The 20,915-nt window shown below is 42.4% G+C and overlaps 1 protein-coding gene across 2 annotated transcripts in view; it reads right to left on the reverse strand.

Moving 5' to 3' along the window:
* ARMC1 (armadillo repeat containing 1) overlaps positions 1–20,682 on the reverse strand; it is a 40,698-nt gene extending 20,016 nt beyond the window's left edge. Inside the window, exons 1-3 of one of the 2 annotated variants that reach the window (XM_082282349.1) lie at positions 20,549–20,682; positions 17,853–18,053; positions 13,626–13,717 (exon numbers count right to left, since the gene is read on the reverse strand). In XM_082282349.1, coding sequence (XP_082138475.1) covers positions 13,626–13,717; positions 17,853–18,044 — 284 coding nt within the window. In that variant the 5' untranslated portion in view covers positions 18,045–18,053; positions 20,549–20,682. Of the gene's footprint in view, positions 1–13,625; positions 13,718–17,852; positions 18,057–20,548 lie in introns of both variants that reach the window. The other variant, XM_082282350.1, reaches the window with a different exon arrangement.
* Positions 20,683–20,915: the final 233 nt, after the last annotated feature.

A 20,915-nucleotide genomic window follows, 5' to 3' on the forward strand; every position in this document is an offset into this window, starting at 1 on the left:
GACTTCAAACCTTATTTTCTTACCTCACAGCAGCCATAAGATTCTCCCAGAATGCCTATTACATCATGACTAAAGTCTAGGTTAACAGCAATATTATAACACTAGGATTTTAACTAATGCTTTTTGTGTTTTATTTGTTATCATTTGTCCCTGTGCCTGCACCTCTATGTTGAGATCATAACTTCCTATATATGGTTACTAACACTGAAATACACTAGAGGAACCAAAGACTGCTGAACCAAAGTCTGAAATTCTGTTGGTTTGCCATGATCCATAAAGAAAAAGAGAAGGAACTTGTACTGAGAACATGCCTAACTAACTGAGGTAGCTCACTACATCAAACCCTCTCCCCCAGATAACCTCCTTCAACTACCAGAAAGCCTTTGACAGACAAAAGGAGCTTTCAGTTATTTAGAATAAATAATGTGGTGTATTTAAAGAGGACATACAGGTGTCTCCTACATTTCGTAATATTTCATTGTTTTGTTTGGGGGGAAGAGGGCAGAGGAGTCTTTCTCAAAAATAACTTCAAGAAACAATCTATTTCCAATACCTGTAACATTTAGAAAATATACAATAAAAACATTCTTTGAAGAAACTCAGGGTATCTAGGAGAGAGGGGCATATTAAGCTACTTTGCTTAACAATGCTGAATAGAACAGCCTGCAGGCGTCTCCCTGCTGTGACCTTCTATTATTAACAAGCACATTGCTTCAGCAATAAATACACTGGATCCCCACAGCCCACAGATACACCAGCAACCAAGGGTGTCATTTTCTCAGGAAAAATAACAGGAAAGCAAAGGCCGGGAAAGTTAACATGGAGCAGACAGATATGTTTGTACTACTCTTCCTCCAGGTGATACACTACAATTTGGAAATAATACCTAAAACCAAAGTTTTTGAAACCTACTGCTCACATGAAAATCTATGACCTAGGATAATCATATTTTTCTCCAAAAACACTTCTCAGTGCAGAATCATAAGTACTGTAGAGTTCAAAAACAATCATGCAACAGAATCATGCTTCCCATTACCCAATCTCAACTGTTTCTCAATTCTGACGTGTTAAAAAACCATGCCAGGATTACAAAAGCAGCATTACTAAGTGATTCAGGTAGAGAAAAATAAAATCTCTATAGTCTATAAAAAGCTGTTTCCTTCTCCTTTGCAGATCAGAATTTAAGTATTGCAATTAATAATATAAATGCATTAAATGTAAGATGTTTACAGAGTGTTTTAGCTGTAATTTCTCCCAAAGTATTATCTTGAAGCTAGTTATATGGCAACATGCCTTTAATCATCAGATATCCCTTGAAATACATAGCTTGCCTTCTTGCTAATTAATATATGGCCTTTGCCCTGTCTTTCCCCAACCATTCATCCTCTCACAAAGAAGAAAAAAATAGTATGCCACACAACAAAAAAAAAGATAAAACTATTGTGATGCTATATCCCTATTTTAATTTCAACAAATACTATCTGAGATACTTGGCTTTTGCCTTTTTTTTTTTTTGGTCATAATAAATCATAAATTTAAACTTTGCTGGTTTCGACAAATAATTAAATATTCAAAAAGTGCAGGTAATTAAGACTACCAAAAATTAGAATTGAGTAAGAAGTCAGCAATTATAGACTGCATGTATTTTACCAGATCTGCAATGGACTCTAATTAAACACATATTAATTGCCCTAATCTTCTTAGGCAAGTAATAAATTGGAAGAGCTGATTAATGCACTGGATTTAGTTCAGCTTGTTAAATCTGACAACCTGGCAAAGGAAGGCTATCTTGAAAAGCTCTTTTAGCTAAGTAATTGGAATTTTACTCTCAGTAATTTGTCGTTCCATAATAAGAGCTATTTAGTATATTGACTCTTCATCAGTGTTTTTTTAAATACATACTAGTTACATTGAAACAGTACCATTATGCTGCTCATAAAGATTATGAAAAATTATGAACTTTGACCTTTATTGTCCATCAAAAGACACTTTCACTCTGAACACAAATTAGTGTATTTCCTTGTAGGCAATAAATCCTAATTAATTTTAATTCTAGAAGCTGCTAATAACATTTTAGAAAGTCCATATGGACCCATTAAGTTCTCTATACAACTCATAAAGCCAGCAACTAAACCAGTTTTTTCTGCTGATGACTCCTGGAATACAACGAAACATCAGTATCCAAAGAGCTTCAATCTCTCCTCTCTTTTTTACCTATTTATGCAAACACTTCTCCACATACACATGACAAGGGAGTGTAACATCTTTGTAGTATCAGCCATTAAAAAAACCAGAGAAGTTTAGAAACCTGCAGGTAGAGATTTTAAAGGTCTGATATCTCTCCAGCATAGTTGCTTACTCCTAGCTTATAACATGGAAAAATGCATCAAGTTTTGCTTAAAAATAAGCAGATGTAGATGAACATAAGAAAAAAAAATCTTCCTTGCTGAAGAAAAAAGCAGCAAGTAAAGAACAGAGAACCAGAAATTTTTATACTTGAAAAATGTTTTGAAGTATTTCATGAAAGTTGAAACAGCTTTTCATATGTCCTAGAAAATGTGAAGGTATATAAAGCCTTTCACATGAAGAAGCTTAGAAAGTCATGTGTTCCAAATCAAGTTCAGTCAGAAAAAAAAAAATCCTAAATATAAAAACATCTCACTGCCTTCCAATTTTTATTCCGTACTCCTCAGAACTGACATTCCATACTTCTCCCAAGAACCTCTAACTTCCAGGATCTACATTTAAAATTTGTTACTCTTCTGTTAGCAAAAATCTAGTGTTCATACACCTTGAAAATCAGTCACAGTGAACCTGAAATCTATCCTTTATTCCTTAAGTATAGTATCAACTAAGGAGTCAGCCAGACATCAGTTTTGAGCAGCAACATGATTTTCATAACTGAGCTTTGACACTTATAATAAGCAAAATACCAAAAAGTTAATCAGATAATACTAGAGTACCAATAAGCCATGGAAGGAGACATGAAAGTACCTCAAAGAACTGTCAAACTCAGATGTCTCAAATATTTCCTACCCATTCTTCATGATACAGTGCAATTTACTGCTTATCATTGAGGTCCCTAGCACAGGAGAAATTCTTTACTGTGAGGGTGGTGAGGCACTGGAGCAGGTTGCCTATAGAAGCTGTGGATGCCCCATCCCTCGAAGTGCTCTGAGCAACCTGGTCTAGTGGAAGATGTCCTTGCCCAGAGTAGTGGGGCTGGAAGTAGATGCTCTGTAAGGTCCCTACCAACCCAGACCATTCTATGATTCTATGATTGGATAAACAGGTGGTACTCAATTTCAACTCTCATCCTCAGTAGTCTTCATGAAGGAAACAGTACTTTACCATCATGATACTGAGTTTTAGTAAGTGGTATATTCTTTTTCCATTGGTTGTGTATTACTTGCAACAAAAGGGTTGGGGCTTGTGCCTGAGGCTCCCGTGTACTACTACAAGAAGTCCTCAGTAGAAAACCAATTCCAACTACTTTCCAGTTGATGGCATTGATCATTTAAAGATGTGTTACACTTGTTAGCTGCACATACGTTATGAGAAGAAATTCCATATGTGAAATTGAGGTCTCTAACAGAGAGACCTCCAAGGCTTATAAAAATACACATGATGAGAAAAGCCCTCAAATTTCAGGATTTGCATAACTGAAAGCAAAAGAGAAATGGAATTCTAAAAAACCTCAACTTCCTAGCACAGTATCAGTTCAGCACTGCTGAACATAAACTTACATTTGAAATATGACAAATATCCAGTTTGTGATTTGCCTGTGCTCCATTCATTGCTTCAAGAAGACATACCGCAGCTTTATCAGTGGCAGAATATCATTTGTTATAAATCAGTACTGAACAGGGAAAGCCACTCAATGTTACTTAGTTAAGTAAGAAAATGAAGTGGACAATGAGAGTTGAAAAATTCTTGGTGAAAAAGAACTACTCAGATGACAGGATGTGCCTCATCTGTCAGGAGCAAAAAGCCAGTGACTACAACTTCTGGTCCAGAAGGTGCTGAGTTCTGTCTCGCTTGAAAGAAAGAAACAGTAACTGGAAAAGCAGAATTCTGACAGAAGTTCCTATCTTTTTTTGCATGATTTGTTTGCATTTTTGTAACACATTACCAAAAACAAAATTAATCCCAAATTAAATTCTGAAAATAATAAAAAAGTATTTTAGGTAGAGCAATGAGTTAAACACACAGATTCTGGAAAGTACACAGGAACAGAGAGCATGAAGTCATTTAGACCAAAGCATCTATAAACATTTCATTTCAGTTCAACAGACTACAATATCTTCTGGTAAACTGAAATCAATTAAAAGCTAGAATCTGCATTTTGTAAAGCAAATCAAAGACACTAGGAGACCTTGTTTTCTGCCCTACAGACTTTCTAACAAAAAAACCCACAGTCCAAAACCATTGGGTTATGTGATTAAAAAAAGTCTACACTTATCTTCTCAGCACTTTTCTACCATCTTTCTCCATATTTATGCAGGCAGTACAAAACTTAACTTCAGCATTTCCTGTCAACATTAAAACCTAAAATCCTGACAAGCACATGACAAAGTCTTGTGGTTGAAGATGCTATGTATTTAAATTTTCATGATATCACACTTTCCAAATGTTACAAGCATACAAATCAAACGTATGTTCTTATTGTTGCCAAAGAGCTTTCTAGAAAAAGAAAAAAAAGAAACACCTACAAGATTTCCAGTTTTCATTGACTTATCTCTCATTTTCTGCACATATCTGAACTTCGCTCTTTTGGCCCTTGCAATTGAAACCTACAAAAAAACGTTGTTGAAGAGATTTTCATAAAATTCTTTAATGTTTCCCAAGTAATATTTGCAAGCTACAGAGACTGATAACGAACTACCAGTCCCCTCTCAACAACTTCTTCAGGATATCTCTGCACTCTAAATAGACATGTTATCTATACTAAAAGTGAGTTCTTTTGAAATACATGCTTCTGTAATTACCTAAGTGTTTCAGGTCTTACTGTTATTATAAAAGCAGCAAGCAAAGACTTCTGTATATTATACTTAATTATGCTTGTCCTTAGAAAAGGTGAACATTTTAAAACTTAATTCCATTTTTCTCCCCCTACATCATATTAGAACACTTATAATTTTAAAGGTTATAATTATTTCATTATTTTTTTAAAATTGACACCTCTTCTGAATTTTAGTAATTTCATTCCTTTTTCTTTTTAAGACGTGTTTTAAATCCTTGTGTTTTGCGTAACTGGTGAACCACAAGATGATATTCAGGCATAGTGCTGAATTCCATGCCAATACATAATCATCTTTAGCTTCAGCACAGTTAATGAAGTACTTAAAGGTAAACAGTAGTAATATTTCCTAGATCACACAGAACTTGAGCACAGACCATAATTTCCCCTCCTTCAGGTTCACATGTACAGGCAAGTAGTGTCAGACAGAGGGAAATACAACAACAATCCTGTAATATCCAATAATAATCCTGATCATGGGCTGCATCAAAAGGAGCATGGCCAGCAGGTCAAAGGAGGTGACTCTCCCCCTCTACTCTGCTCTTGTGAGACCCCACCTGAACTGCTGAGCACAGTTCCAGTGCCCCCAACACAAGAAGAACACAGAAATGTTGGTGCAAGTCCAGAGGAGGGCCACAAAGTCGGTAAGAGGACTGGAGCACCTCCCTTACACAGACAGGCTGAGGGAGTTGGGGCTGTTCAGCCTGGAGAAGAGAAGGTTGCATGGAGGCCTCAATGCAAACCCTTCGGTATCTGAAGGGGCCCACAGGGAAGCCAGAGAGGGACTCTTCATCAGGAGCTGTAGCGATAGGACAAGGAGCAGTGGGTTCAAATTGAAAGAGGTTAGATAGTAGGGAGAAACTCTTTATGTGAGGGTGGTTAGGCACAGGAACAGGTTGCCCAGGGAGGTCATGGGTGCCCAATCCTGGGAGTGTTCAAAGTCAGGCTGGATAAGGCCTTGAGCCACCTGGTCTAGCGGGTAGGGACTAGATGATCCTTAAGGTCCATTCCAACCCCTAAATATTCCATGCTAAGACACACTGTCAGGAACTGGCAGGGCTGTGGGATGAAGGAACTAGCAAAGTCTGGCCTTGGGTTTTTTCTAAAAGAAACTTGTAAACCTACAGCACAAGTGACAGAGGTTCAACTAACATACTAAAAAATTCAAAACCTTTCCACTTGAATATTTAATACACAATTTCACTTGTTTTACCCTTTTCTAAATATTTGTTTTAAACATTCATCTGAGACATCTCAATGCAACAACATGACTTTTCTCCTCCCCCATGGAACAGCTCCTCACATCTGCAAAGTCCAGAGCTCCAACAGAGCACTAACAAACTGTGTGTAAAATAATCACCTTCAGACAGTTTGATGGCAAGTTAATTTTTGCTATGACAGACTAATCTTTGAAGGAGGCTGTTTGGTTTTTTTTTTTTAATAGTGATTCACCTTAGTTCATCCCATCAATTTCTATTGATTAAGTGCACATGTGCATCATCTCCAGTGTGCATGTACACAGACATCTTCCAGTATTCAAGACTCAACAGTTAGAAATCCTGACAAATCCAACAACCACAAATTTTAAGAGACGTAGCCCATTTGACACATTGTACAAAGATATCAGAGACCACTACAAACCTCATTAATTTCTACTCCATCTGCAAGATGTTTTCTCAACACAGAACTACAGATACTTCTAAAACTACATTGAAACAAATTCCCTACCCAAAGGTGGGTTCAAAGAATAAATGTAGCAGATGCCAAGTGTCCTGGGTTGCAGTGTATTCTATTACCATCCCCATCAGCCGTTGAAATCAGGTGGGGCAGTGTTTCCTTGCCTCCTCCCCCCAGACCATCTTGCTGTTGATGGCCCATCATTGTCCTGCCGCCTGACTCATAGATAACTCCCTCTGGACTATCATCTGTTAATGAGCCCAATCAACACCTGGCCTTATGACTCATTACCCCATTGTGAGATGCTCCACCCAGAGGGAGGAACCAAGCATCCCAGCGTGGATATAAGCTGAGGTTGAAAACCAGAGAGGAGACCTTTCCACTGGATTTCCAGAGGACAGGAGCTACACAGTCACCATTGGACCTTCTGAGGAGGAGCAGACCCTTCCTTTTCCTACAGGATTGCCACTTCGGGAGGACTGCAGCCACCATTCTACCAGACCACCACCACCACCCTGACTAACAGGGTGCCAGGTTGTATCTTAACTCTGTCAGTTTAACCCAGTGTTATCCGCTTCTATTGGGTTTTTTTGTTTTTCTTTCCCCCTCCTTTTATTTCCCTATTAAATTGTTATTCTGACTTGGTGTCTCCCACTAGTTTGTTTTCAAACTAGTACAGAATTTGGCGCCCAACGTGGGGCTGGCTGCTGAGAAAAGTCAGAATTACAATTTCGTATTGTAGAAGCCACCTACTCACTATGATGTTCAACATTCTTACATGGGTCTTGTACCTGGCTCTCTATATTTTTCCGCACATGGGGAGCTATCTGCCGATTGCAATGCTCCTGTGTAGACCAGGGTATGGTATAAAATTTGCTTTATTAGTCTATTATGCCTACTGCATGATAACCTCCGAGACAATGAACATAATTCGGAATATATACTCAACTTTGTCTGCTTGTCCTACTTTAGGCTGCTACATCTGGGGCTTCAACAATCATACCCAGCCCCTGGGGGGAGGATTAAAGAATGCTTTTTTCCAGCCTTTCAGACCGGACACAGCAGTTTTTGAAAATATTGAGTTCCCTGTGGATGTTAAGGATGGCATAATCTTCTTGTCAGTTCTCTTCTCTTTTTTCTCTATGACCTGCACTGTGTACACCATGCTTAGGATCAGAGCTATGGCACAGCATCCCCAGGATGAGAGGAAAAAAAAGAGCCGAGCAACAAGCACAATGTCTACACAGATTGTCGCAAAGAAGAAAGGAACCAAAAGCATAGTGACAGCATCCATCCCTACGCAGACTGACGCAGAGGAGAAAGAACCCAGACGCAAGACTGCAGCATCCATGTCTACGCAGACTGACGCAGAGGAGAAAGAACCCAGACACAAGACCACAGCGTCCATGTCCACGCAGACTGACGCAGAGGAGAAAGAACCCAGACGCAAGACTGCAGCGTCTATGTCCACGCAGACTGACGCAGAGGAGGAAAAAACCAAAGGCGCTGTCAGCATCTCCACACAAACTGTTACTGAACCAGAACAGCCTAAACCGATTGCAGTTGCCCCCGTTCAGAAGAAGAAATCAAAAAGCAAATCAGTCCGCATAGTGACTGACGAGGATGCAGCAGGACCTTCGCACCCAGCAGAAGAGGCAGAGCCAGAGATCATCACTCGGTCGCTATCCCTGGGTGAGCTGCGAGACCTGCGGAGGGAATTCACCCGCCAGACAAACGAGTCTATCCTGACCTGGCTGCTCCGCATCTGGGACGCTGCAGCCAATGACACCATTCTGGACGGAAGTGAGGCCAGGCAGCTGGGATCTCTGTCCCGGGATGTGGTCATTGACCAGGGGATCGGGAGAACCCAAGAAACTCTCAGCCTCTGGCGGCGACTGCTTACAAGTGTAAGGGACAGGTACCTTTGTAAAGAAGACCTCCAGGTGCACCAAGGGAAATGGAGCACAATGGAACAAGGTATCCGGTGCCTGAGGGAATTGGCTGTGCTGGAGATAATTTTCTCAGAAGATGAGAGATTTCCGAAGAGCCCAGATGGTGTCCAGTGCACATCACAGATGTGGTTGAGGTTCGCACGCCTTGGACCAGAGATATACTCCCGTTACCTGGCAACACTGCAATGGAGGGAAGGTGAGGACAGGGTGGGTGTCTTGGTGAACAAACTGAGGATTTACGAGGACACCGTCACAGCCCCATTTCGCACTCATGTCTCATCTGTGGAAACAAGGCTGGCTGAGCAAGTCCGGAGCTTGATCGAAGAAGGCCATCAGAAACTGAAAAAGGAACTTAAGGAAGAGATTTACCCGATCTCGCCAGAACCAACAAGAGTCTCTGCCATTAGGAGCCGGCGTCCCCCAACCAGGGAGAGAGGATACACCCCACGAGGTAACCTCTGGTTTTTCCTTCAGGAACATGGAGAAGACATGAGTAAGTGGGATGGAAAACCCACCTCCTCCTTAGCAGCTCGGGTACGTGAACTAAAAAGAGGGACAACTACCACAAGAAGCGCATCTAGAGTCAATATTGCTCCGGTCTCTCGCACACAGAACTCCAGACGGTACCGGAATGATAATATGACCGATCCTCTTGAAGGGACCTCAGGAACGTATTCACCGGAAGGGAGCAACATGCAACATGACCAGGAATAGAGGGGCCCTGCCTCTAGCCAGGTAGAGGAAAGGGAGAATCGGGTCTTTTGGACTGTGTGGGTCCGATGGCCTGGCACATCTGACCCACAAAAATACACGGCTTTGGTTGACACCGGTGCTCAATGTACTCTGATGCCATCAAGGTATGTGGGAGCAGAACCCATTTCTATTTCTGGGGTGACAGGAGGATCCCAGCAGCTGACTGTACTGGAAGCTGAAGTGAGTTTAACTGGGAACGAGTGGCAGAAACACCCCATCGTGACGGGCCCGGAGGCCCCGTGCATTCTCGGCATAGACTATCTCAGAAATGGGTATTTCAAGGACCCAAAAGGACATCGTTGGGCTTTTGGGATAGCTGCTGTGGAGACAGAAGATATCAGACAACTGAGTACATTGCCTGGCCTCTCAGATGACCCCTCTGCTGTGGGACTGCTGAGAGTTGAAGAACAACAGGTGCCAATCGCCACAGCAACAGTGCACCGTCGGCAATATCGCACCGACAGAGACTCTGTGGTTCCCATCCATGAGATGATTCGCAAACTGGAGAGCCAAGGGGTGGTCAGCAAGGCCCATTCACCTTTCAACAGCCCTATATGGCCAGTGCGTAAGTCCAGTGGAGAATGGAGGCTGACGGTGGACTACCGTGGCCTGAATGAGGTCACGCCACCATTGAGCGCCGCTGTGCCGGACATGTTGGAACTTCAGTACGAGCTGGAGTCCAAAGCAGCGAAGTGGTACTCTACTATTGACATTGCCAATGCCTTTTTCTCCATTCCTTTGGCAGCAGAATGCAGGCCCCAGTTTGCTTTTACCTGGAAGGGTGTGCAATACACCTGGAATCGACTGCCCCAGGGGTGGAAGCACAGTCCCACCATTTGCCACGGACTGATCCAGACTGCATTGGAAAAGGGTGAGGCTCCAGAACATCTGCAATACATCGATGACATCATTGTGTGGGGAAACACAGCAAAGGAAGTGTTTGAGAAAGGAGAGAAAATCATCCAGATTCTCCTGGAAGCTGGCTTTGCCATCAAAAGGAGCAAAGTCAAGGGACCTGCTCAAGAGATCCAGTTCCTGGGAGTAAAGTGGCAAGATGGACGGCGTCAGATTCCCACTGAGGTCATCAATAAGATCACTGCGATGTCTCCACCGACCAACAAGAAGGAAACACAAGCTTTCCTAGGCGCCATAGGTTTCTGGAGGATGCACATTCCCGAGTACAGCCAGATCGTGAGTCCTCTCTACCTGGTTACCCGCAAGAAGAATGATTTCCACTGGGGCCCTGAACAGCAGCAAGCCTTCGCCCAGATCAAGCAGGAAATCGCTCATGCGGTAGCCCTTGGCCCAGTCAGAACAGGACCAGAGGTGAAGAACGTGCTCTACTCTGCAGCCGGGAACAATGGTCTGTCCTGGAGCCTCTGGCAGAAGGTGCCTGGTGAGACTCGTGGCCGACCACTGGGATTCTGGAGCCGAAGCTACAGAGGGTCTGAAGCCAACTACACTCCCACAGAGAAGGAAATCTTGGCAGCCTATGAAGGAGTCCAAGCTGCCTCTGAGGTAATTGGCACTGAAGCACAGTTGCTTCTGGCACCCCGACTACCGGTGCTGGGTTGGATGTTCAAGGGAAAGGTTCCTTCCACGCATCACGCCACCGACACCACATGGAGCAAATGGATCGCCCTCATCACACAGCGTGCCCGTATTGGAAACCCGAATCGCCCTGGGATTCTAGAAATTATAACAAACTGGCCTGAAGGTGAGACTTTTGGATTATCTTCTGAAGAAGAGGAAGAGCAAGTGACTCGTGCTGAGGAAGCCCCACCATATAATGAGCTACCGGAGACTGAAAGACGTTATGCCCTCTTCACTGATGGCTCCTGCCGAATTGTAGGCGCTAACCGAAAGTGGAAAGCTGCAGTATGGAGCCCCACACGACGAGTTGCACAAGCTACCGAGGGACAAGGTGGATCGAGTCAGGTTGCAGAGCTTAAAGCCGTCCAGCTGGCTTTGGATATTGCTGAACGAGAGAAGTGGCCGAGGCTCTATCTCTACACCGACTCGTGGATGGTAGCTAATGCTCTGTGGGGATGGCTGGATCGCTGGAGAAAGGCCAACTGGCAGCGCAGAGGGAAACCCATCTGGGCCGCTGAGATTTGGCAGGACATCGCCACCCGAGTAGAGAAGCTGACCGTGAAGGTTCGACACGTGGATGCGCACGTACCCAAGAGTCGGGCTAATGAAGAGCATCGCAACAACGAGCAGGTGGACCGAGCTGCCAAGGTGAAAGTATCTCAGGTGGATCTGGACTGGCAGCACAAGGGAGAATTATTCCTAGCTCGTTGGGCCCATGATGCCTCTGGTCATCAGGGGAGAGATGCAACATACCGATGGGCCCGTGACCGAGGGGTGGACCTTTCCATGGACAGCATCTCACAGGTCATCCACAGTTGTGAGACCTGTGCTGCAATCAAACAGGCCAAGCGGGTGAAGCCTCTGTGGTACGGTGGACGATGGTCAAAGTACAGGTATGGGGAAGCCTGGCAGGTTGATTACATCACCCTTCCCCAAACCCGCCAAGGCAAGCGCTACGTGTTGACCATGGTTGAAGCGACAACTGGATGGCTGGAGACCTACCCTGTACCTCATGCTACAGCCCGGAACACCATCCTGGGCCTGGAAAAGCAAGTCCTGTGGAGACATGGCACCCCTGACAGGATCGAGTCGGACAACGGGACTCATTTTAAGAACAGCCTCATCAACACCTGGGCCAGAGAACACGGTATTGAATGGATATATCATATTCCTTATCATGCACCAGCTGCCGGAAAAGTTGAACGCTGCAATGGACTACTTAAAACCACCCTGAAGGCACTTGGTGGGGGGACCTTCAGAAATTGGGAAGTGAACTTAGCAAAGGCCACCTGGATGGTCAATACCCGAGGGTCCATCAATCGAGCTGGTCCCGCCGAGTCTGAACCCTTGCACACAGTGGATGGAGATAGAGTCCCTGCGGTACACCTGAGGGGTATTTTAGGAAAGACTGTTTGGATCAATCCCGCCTCAGGCAAAGGCAAACCCATCCGTGGGATTGTCTTTGCTCAAGGACCTGGTTGCACTTGGTGGGTAATGCAAAAAGATGGGGAAACCCATTGTGTACCGCAAGGAGACCTAATCTTAGGTGAGAACGGTGCGTAGGGTTTCATTGTATATATATATATATATATATATACATATGTGTGTGTAGAGTTTAAAGAAGGTATTGATTTGGGATGATGTAGATGGTAATAGAATAAGGGGTGGATAATGTCCTGGGTTGCAGTGTATTCTATTACCATCCCCATCAGCCGTTGAAATCAGGTGGGGCAGTGTTTCCTTGCCTCCTCCCCCCAGACCATCTTGCTGTTGATGGCCCATCATTGTCCTGCCGCCTGACTCATAGATAACTCCCTCTGGACTATCATCTGTTAATGAGCCCAATCAACACCTGGCCTTATGACTCATTACCCCATTGTGAGATGCTCCACCCAGAGGGAGGAACCAAGCATCCCAGCGTGGATATAAGCTGAGGTTGAAAACCAGAGAGGAGACCTTTCCACTGGATTTCCAGAGGACAGGAGCTACACAGTCACCATTGGACCTTCTGAGGAGGAGCAGACCCTTCCTTTTCCTACAGGATTGCCACTTCGGGAGGACTGCAGCCACCATTCTACCAGACCACCACCACCACCCTGACTAACAGGGTGCCAGGTTGTATCTTAACTCTGTCAGTTTAACCCAGTGTTATCCGCTTCTATTGGGTTTTTTTGTTTTTCTTTCCCCCTCCTTTTATTTCCCTATTAAATTGTTATTCTGACTTGGTGTCTCCCACTAGTTTGTTTTCAAACTAGTACACCAAGCCATTTCTTTAAATGCACTACTGAAAGGCAACCTTACACAATGATGAGAAGGATTGTAAGAGAGCCTAAAGGAAAGGAACAAAATTAGTTATCTTGTAACAAGGCAAAGAAAAGTTGTTTGGCAAATGACCTACAAATTAATATTTCTTGCAGGCCTTAATATTTCTTGTAGGCTTTAATATTTCTTGTAGGCTACGGTCTGACTACTTTGAAATAGTATAAAATAAAAATCATTAATTGCTTGCAGCCACATGATTGCAACAAGGAAATATTAGAAACTCAGCATTCAAATTCAGTCAAAATTTTACTTTGTATCACAATGATACGTCTACACTGTTTGGATCCAACAGCCCATTGTAAACTTACTTTTGTATTACATTCTGTAAGCTGAGCATCATACCCAATTCACTTTTCATCTTTTCTCTGTTGACACGGCACTCAGCCAAATATCGGAGAGCCTAAAAGAAAGAGAACCATAGCAGATCAGCAATACATCCAGTATGTTATCATTCATTTCTGCCAGTGCACATCTGCAAAACAGTCACAGAGGCAGTTCTAGTAGGAAGAGAAAGAATTACCACCTACTATGAACATCAAAAAATTATTTTATTCTTACAAATACACAGAAAGCACAGAATATCTAAGCTATGAGAAAAGGTTGAGAGACCGGGTTTGCTTATACCAGCTGAGAGCCTAAGGGACAATCTAACAGCTGTCTACAGCTATGCAAGAAGCCTTTATAAAGATGGTAAAGCCCAACTTTCCTCTACAGCAACAGACAAAGGGGAGCAGCCACAAACTGTAGCTTGTGTTCAAATCAGGTATTACAAAAAGCTTTTTTCCTCTGAAGGTAGTATAACACTGGAACAGATGACCTAGTGGAACTGCAGAATGAATGAGACAAAGCTACAACTGACCTGATTGAGTGCTGGTGACAGTCCCAATTCAAACAGGAGACTGAAGTGAATGACTTCCAGAAGTCCCTTCCAATAAACATTTATGTGACCTGTGATCTAACGTAATTTTTATACATGATGCTTCCAGAATGATTTCCATCAATTCTGTGGACTTCTCCAGTATTAGAAACCTCACCACCACCAAGTTCCTACTGTCCACAGAAAGAGGTCTAGCACACATATAAGCTTTTGAAGACTAATTGAAATTTCACCATTCCACGCAGAAATAAGAATACAAGCAGCAGCAAGCTTCTTAGCTTACTGTGACCTAAATTGGGAATTTATACTTATTTGTTGCCCAAAGTTTTGTCTACTTGACTTTCAAGGTAGATTCCTTGCACAATTTTACACTGTTGACCCAGTCAGTAACTGTATATTCATATGATCCTCCTAACATAACATTCCTCCAATCAAAATGTCAGTCCTCCTTTCCATGAGACATTTTGTTTGTGCTGAGAAAGTTTGCATAGAAGGAGACTCCAAAGGTGTTTTACTGATGTAGGTACAAGAACTGCACTTGAAAAATCCTGCAACACACAAATGCAATGATTTATAAAATGGGGTTTGTGACACAAGGTTTAGTATAGTCATGTAGTAGTTACACTGCTCCGTAACTGCTTTAAAAATAACATGCTCCTTAATTCCTTCAGAAATAGAGGACTAATCTTCGGGGTTTGTTTTTTCCAAGTCATCTTCAGCACATTTTAGGTAAAATTAACAAGACCATTTTATTGCCTTTCAAGAAACTCTGGCTGCTGTCTGGCATGATAAGAACTTTAGATGTGATTTTTGTTATTTCCTGATGTGGGCCAGTATCAAAAGTTGCAGCTTATAAATGTTCTAAATCCATTTATTATCAGACTTTTCAACGATGAGGAAATACCTGAATGATAGCTCTCAACTAACCTGCATGCTACGAAATGTATCCTTGCCGGTGTAACAAGTTTCTCATTTTTATTACTCTCTGTTCCGGCAATTTAGTAAGGGTGCAACTCAGCTGGATAAAGAAAAACCTATTCTCTTAACAGCTAATTTTTTGAATCACAACGCAGGCAGTCTCCATCTGTTACATACTCTTACCACACAAATGAAACTTTCACCAAAATAAGACTAAAGTCATGAGATCAACTTAATTGACCCAACTTTTCAACACCAGGAAGTTCCCATTCCTCCTGCCTCTCATGGGAGATACAAAGGTCTGAACCTTCAGTAAAGTGAGATAATTTACACCTATTAAATCCAGTATACTGAAAGTATAGGAAAGGTTATTTTTATGAACTTTGGCTCAGCTTCTGTTCAGCTAAACACTTATCTATGTTAGCTTTAAGGCTCACAAGTTAGATCATCATAATCAAGAGGACTACCTTCATACTTTAATACAAAATACACTGTTGCCAATCTTAATAAAAAGATATCTTTGATGGGTTTTATGTAAAATTTTGAAGTAGTTCCTTAACGTCAGGTTTCTATTCTATAAAATTTTAGTCCAAATTCAAGAGGGGGAAAAAAAAAAGTAGTATTGCCTGCATTACTTCTAATTTTTAAAATTTAAATCATTCAAAACTTTTAGCATTTGAAGAGTATCATAAAGAATTCCTGAAATCAAGACTAGAGAAAACTAGAAATATATATATAAAATATATATCACTTCTTCATCAGATACAAAAAAATAACTGAGCTGAAACTGCACATGGGGAGAAAAACACCCTCCCTGAGAAGTTCTACAACACATCAAGAAATTTAAATATGGAACTATTACGATTCATATAGATCATTACAATTTCAAATACAGGAACCACTGAGTAGTACGAGAAGAAATTTAAAGTCAGTGCAGCACACTCCTTTATTAGGTACACATTTAATGGAAGATCATTACGTTTAATGATCCCCATTCAAATGGAAGCACTTTTTGACCAACAGGATGACTACAAAAACAAAAAGACTTTTCAGAATGGAAAAATACAAAACAGGAAGTCTAAAAAGTTGTCAGCAAAGATATTTAAACCTTCAGAACCTAAGCAGTTCAAGAACTCATGAGCACAAGGAGTCTGAGTAGCAGACCAGAACGTGTTTTTACAGTAAACTGATCAATTTCTCATTGCAGCCACATCCTGGTCTCCTCTAAATGCTGATTCTTAATCCATTCTTAACTGTTAGGTTATCACTACACGGAACAACCCATCTGCCTCCCATCCTCACCCAAGGAGATTTCCTTTCAACACAACTTGAGTACTATCAGGGGCTGTGGAACCACACTGCAAACTGAATTAGTCCTCATCACTCTTGACAAAGCCAGTCCTTTTATGTAGAACTAATTTTTGTAACATGATGAGAGACTGATTTCTGAATCTCATGCAGGGCAGTGAGAATACAAAGTCCAACATAATAAAGGAAGGAAAAAGACAGTGGGACATCCAGACAAGACCTTCTGTTAAGATCACAGCCTAAGGAAACTACACTGGGAAGAAAACCAATGCAACACACTCCCAAGAACAATAAACTCAACTCTAAGTTCTCCCACTGAAGAAAATTATATTCTGCCAAATGCTATGGCAAGGCTAACCTAAAAGAAAATTAGCAAGACACAGGTTTCTTGGCTTATGGGACCTCCTTCCCCTAACCCAGAAGAAATCAGAGTCACTAAAGTCATTTCAAGAAGTCCACCAACACCCACTATGAAAGCAAAACAAATGAAAAAAAAAGAACTATGGTACAGAGAGGTCCCAGTGATATAAAGAATAATGTACAACTTTCATGTAAAAGCCAGAGCTTTTTGTTCTTTCACATTCTTTACAATTCAATAATGACATAATTGAAAAAAAAGAGCACCACATAAATTTCAGTAACTTAAAATCTTAGAAGTCTAATTCAGCTCCTGAAATTACTAAATTCTGACTTTCATTTCTCCCATTTCTAAGCAAGAAATACATTTTTTAAGTTAATACTACAATTGAGGATAAGAAATCAGGACTTCAGCATTTATGATTTAGAATGAGAAGAAATGGGCAAAAGCTGAAACAAGTTCTGTTAGATATTGATGGATTTTGGGTTGGTTGGTTCTTTTGGTTTTGAGAGGGGTTTGTTTGTTTTTAATAACACAAACACTGGAACAGCGTGCCAGAGAGGTTATGGAATCTCCATCCTTCAAGGTGCTTAAGATCAAGTGGACACAATCAACCATGAACTGTGATATGAGTGCACCTAATTTTGGGCATGGGATTGGACTACATCACCTCAGGAGGTTGTTTCTAATCTAAGTTATCCTATGATTGGATTTTGTTTTTATGAGTATCAAATCACTATCCATATTTACCAAGCTCTATGACCTCATCTTAAGAAAGAGATTTAAGGGTCCTTACCTCCCTCCACACAAAAAGTGAAATAGCTATATTAGGGAAAAAATGCAAAGTAAATTAATATCTTTAAAAAATCCCCTGGAACAATGTGTCATTTTTGAAATACATGGTTTTTAAAAAAACACATGTAATGACTATCAACATAACATAAAACCAGGCATCATTTTTCACATTTTTACTTGTTTAAACAGCTTTGTTTGTAAACTGCTTCTTTAAACAACTTATTTAACAAAGTTCAAAAATGCCCTACCAACACAGAAATTTATCTCCAGAATACTTACTAGTAAAGCTGAATGAACAACTGGAGGGTTGGGATGGTCCAAAAACAGAATAAGACCTGGCAAGCATCCTTGATCCTGAACAATGGCCCGTCTGTTCAATGGATCAGCTGCTAGATCTCGGAGTTGGTTAACCACAGATAGTGCATCAGGCTCCTCACTCATAGCAGAATTCATCTTTTCTGCACCATTCATACAAAATATCTGCTGAAAAAAAATTTATTACTACTACCATAACATTTATCATCAATTAAAACATAGACAAGAAAAAGCACAAAGGCACTGATTTGTTCTAAACAAAATTATATAAAAAACCCAAGGACTTGAATTCATGGAAGGTGGATGGAATTGGTAAGGATGTGGGCCTTGAAATTTATAAACTGGAAATCTAAACTTCCTATGCAGACAACAGGTATATTTGGTTATTAGGATTTTTATTTGTTTTCTATATGTCATTTCAGACCAGTCAATCTTCATGGGAGTATTGTGTGTTGGTTTTTTTTTCATTACACTAGTGACAAATTTTTTCAATAAATCCAGTTTTCTCACAAGGCACCCTAGAAGTCTATAAACATCCCTCTGTGTAAACGTGTAAAATCTAAGTATTTTCAGAGTAGCTTTGGCAATCAAAAAATTTTACAGAAAAACGAACCACAAAAATCAACAAAATATTAACAGTGCATCAAGAACAGCAAACATTAAGCTTTTTTCTTCATCTGTATATCAAACAACTAGTGTAAAGCCATACATTCAAAGGCAGAAAGGGCTTCAGAGGCTGGGTTTGAGCTGTTTTTCCTCCTTTTCACGAGTATCCCTCGATAAAAAGAGGGCAAGCAGGTCACGCCTTGCTCCAGTCGAAGTCCAAGCCACCAGATCAATTTCAAAGGAGACACGTGTCAGCTTGAGAATATCAGATTTCAGAGTTGTTTAATAATAACTACTTAACAGGCAACAAAAGCATAGGTTTGCTCAGAGGAAATGCTAAAATCTTGGTGCAAAAAAAATAGCTTCTTTGTGCCTCTGAAACTACTAAATGCTAACTGTAGTCCTGGTTGTTGCCAGTACCAACTCAGCCAAGTGATTTAAGGCACAAAAGTGGGAGTGAATACATATTGTTAATTTGTTAAATCACTCATTTTCCCCAAAAAAAAATTTTTAAGTGATCACATTCTTTTAACATCATTTGCCAACATTACATAATTTTTCCTCACTGAAGGTCGGCCTCTGAGGAACATAAATCGTCAAAAACAATGAACCAGAAACATGCATTTGGATTATGATAATTTCTGACATTTTCACAGAGAAAATGCTGTTAACCTCTAAGTCAACACTTCCTACTTCAGGAAAGAGAGTGCTAGAATGAAAAGTACAAGGCCAAAGATTATTGGCCAGACTATTTTTGTTGACTATCAGAAATCAAAAAGATATCAACTGGGAGATACAGCAGCTCAACCAATACAAGTTTGTGTTGCCAAAGGCAAAAACTCTAAACAAACCAAAAAAACCCACAAAAAACCCACAAACCTCAGCAAACAAAGCCACCAAACAAACAAACCCAAAGCAACTCTGTTGAGTGTTATTTACTATTTTCCATAGTACACAAAGGAACTTATTCAAAACTTAAAAATCAAGTCAGGTGTGGAACTGATGCTAATCAGTCTCTGACTTCCAGGTCTGTGTCCCAAGCACCCTATCATTCCTACAACTCTCTCCATCCTGATCACATTTTGCCTTTTTCCTTCTAATCCTCTGAAACCACCCCCCACAAAATCAAGTTGTTCTACCCTCTCCTATTCCATTAGGCCACACTCATCTGAAAGGAGCTACAAAAAAGATGGAGAGGCACATTTTACAAAGGCATATAGTGACAGGACAAGGGGTAATGCCTTTAACCTGAAAGGGGGTAGGTTTGGATTAGATATTGGAAGAAATTGCTGTAAGGGTGGTGATGAACTGGAACAGGTTGCCCAGAGAAGCTGTGGATGCCCCATTCCTAGAAGTGTTCAAGGCCAGGTTGGATGGAGCTCTGAGCAACCTGGTCCAGTGGAAGGTGTCCCTGACCAGATGAGAGGGGCTGGAACCAGATGCTCTTTAAGGCCCCTTCCAACCCAAACCATGACGTGATTCTGTGTTATCCCCAGACCCTTCTCCATCTCTCCTAAACCTCAGCTCCACGGACCCCTGAAATCCTCACCCCTCTCCATGACCTGCAACAACGACTTCCATCAAAACTCGCGCCCCTGCCCTCCTCCCGGAGTTTTTTAATTAAAAACATAAGGTGGTCTAAAAATTTATAGTAAGTTATCTAGCATACAGGAGTCCGGCAGAGCAGCGAGCCAGGTGCCTGCTCCTGTCTCCTCTTCGTAGCTTTGAGATCACAGCCTGACCCAGGCACCGCAGCTCTAGCTCTCTGCCGCTCTCCCCCTCCGCTCTGTGCCCTCGTCGGGGCGGCCCTGGAGAGGAACCTCCACAGCCCCGCTACCAGCCCTCCCCAGGCGGCCGAGGCCTCAGCCCGGCTGGGACCAGGCCCCGGGACTCAGCTTTCAGGCCCCGTGGTCGGCGGAGACTCAGCCCCGCAGCCACCGGGCAACGCGAGCTCCGGGATGTATGTGGAAAGCAGAGGGGATCTCGGGCCGCACACGCCGCCTCTTCACGGCCCTTCCCGGCGCGGCCTGTTCCCCTCCCCGGCAGAGCCGTACCGTCGCAGAAGCCGTCCCCGGGCGGGCTAGCAGCTCAGCCCCGCGCCCCCATGTCCCGCGGGGCGGCGCGGCCTGCGGAGAGCGGCGGGGGGAGCACCAGGACGAGCGCGGCCGCACCACCCACCGGAGCCCGCTCTGACCCGGCACCGCGCAACACCGCGCAGCGCGATTGGCGCCTGCCGAGCGAGACTCTCCGCCAACCGCGGAGTGCTTTGTTCCTGGGGGGGCGCGGTACAGGCTGGGAGGTGTAGTCCGAGGGCTGTAGTCCAGAAACACACCGCCCCGCGCAGCTCCATTTGGTTTGGATTTTTTTTTTTTTCTCCAAAGACGGTTACCGCCAGAAATTGAATTTACTGCTGAAATAAAG

The sequence above is a fragment of the Coloeus monedula genome (genome assembly GCF_965178545.1).
Source record: "Coloeus monedula genome assembly, chromosome: 1".
Classification (NCBI taxonomy): Eukaryota; Metazoa; Chordata; class Aves; order Passeriformes; family Corvidae; genus Coloeus; species Coloeus monedula.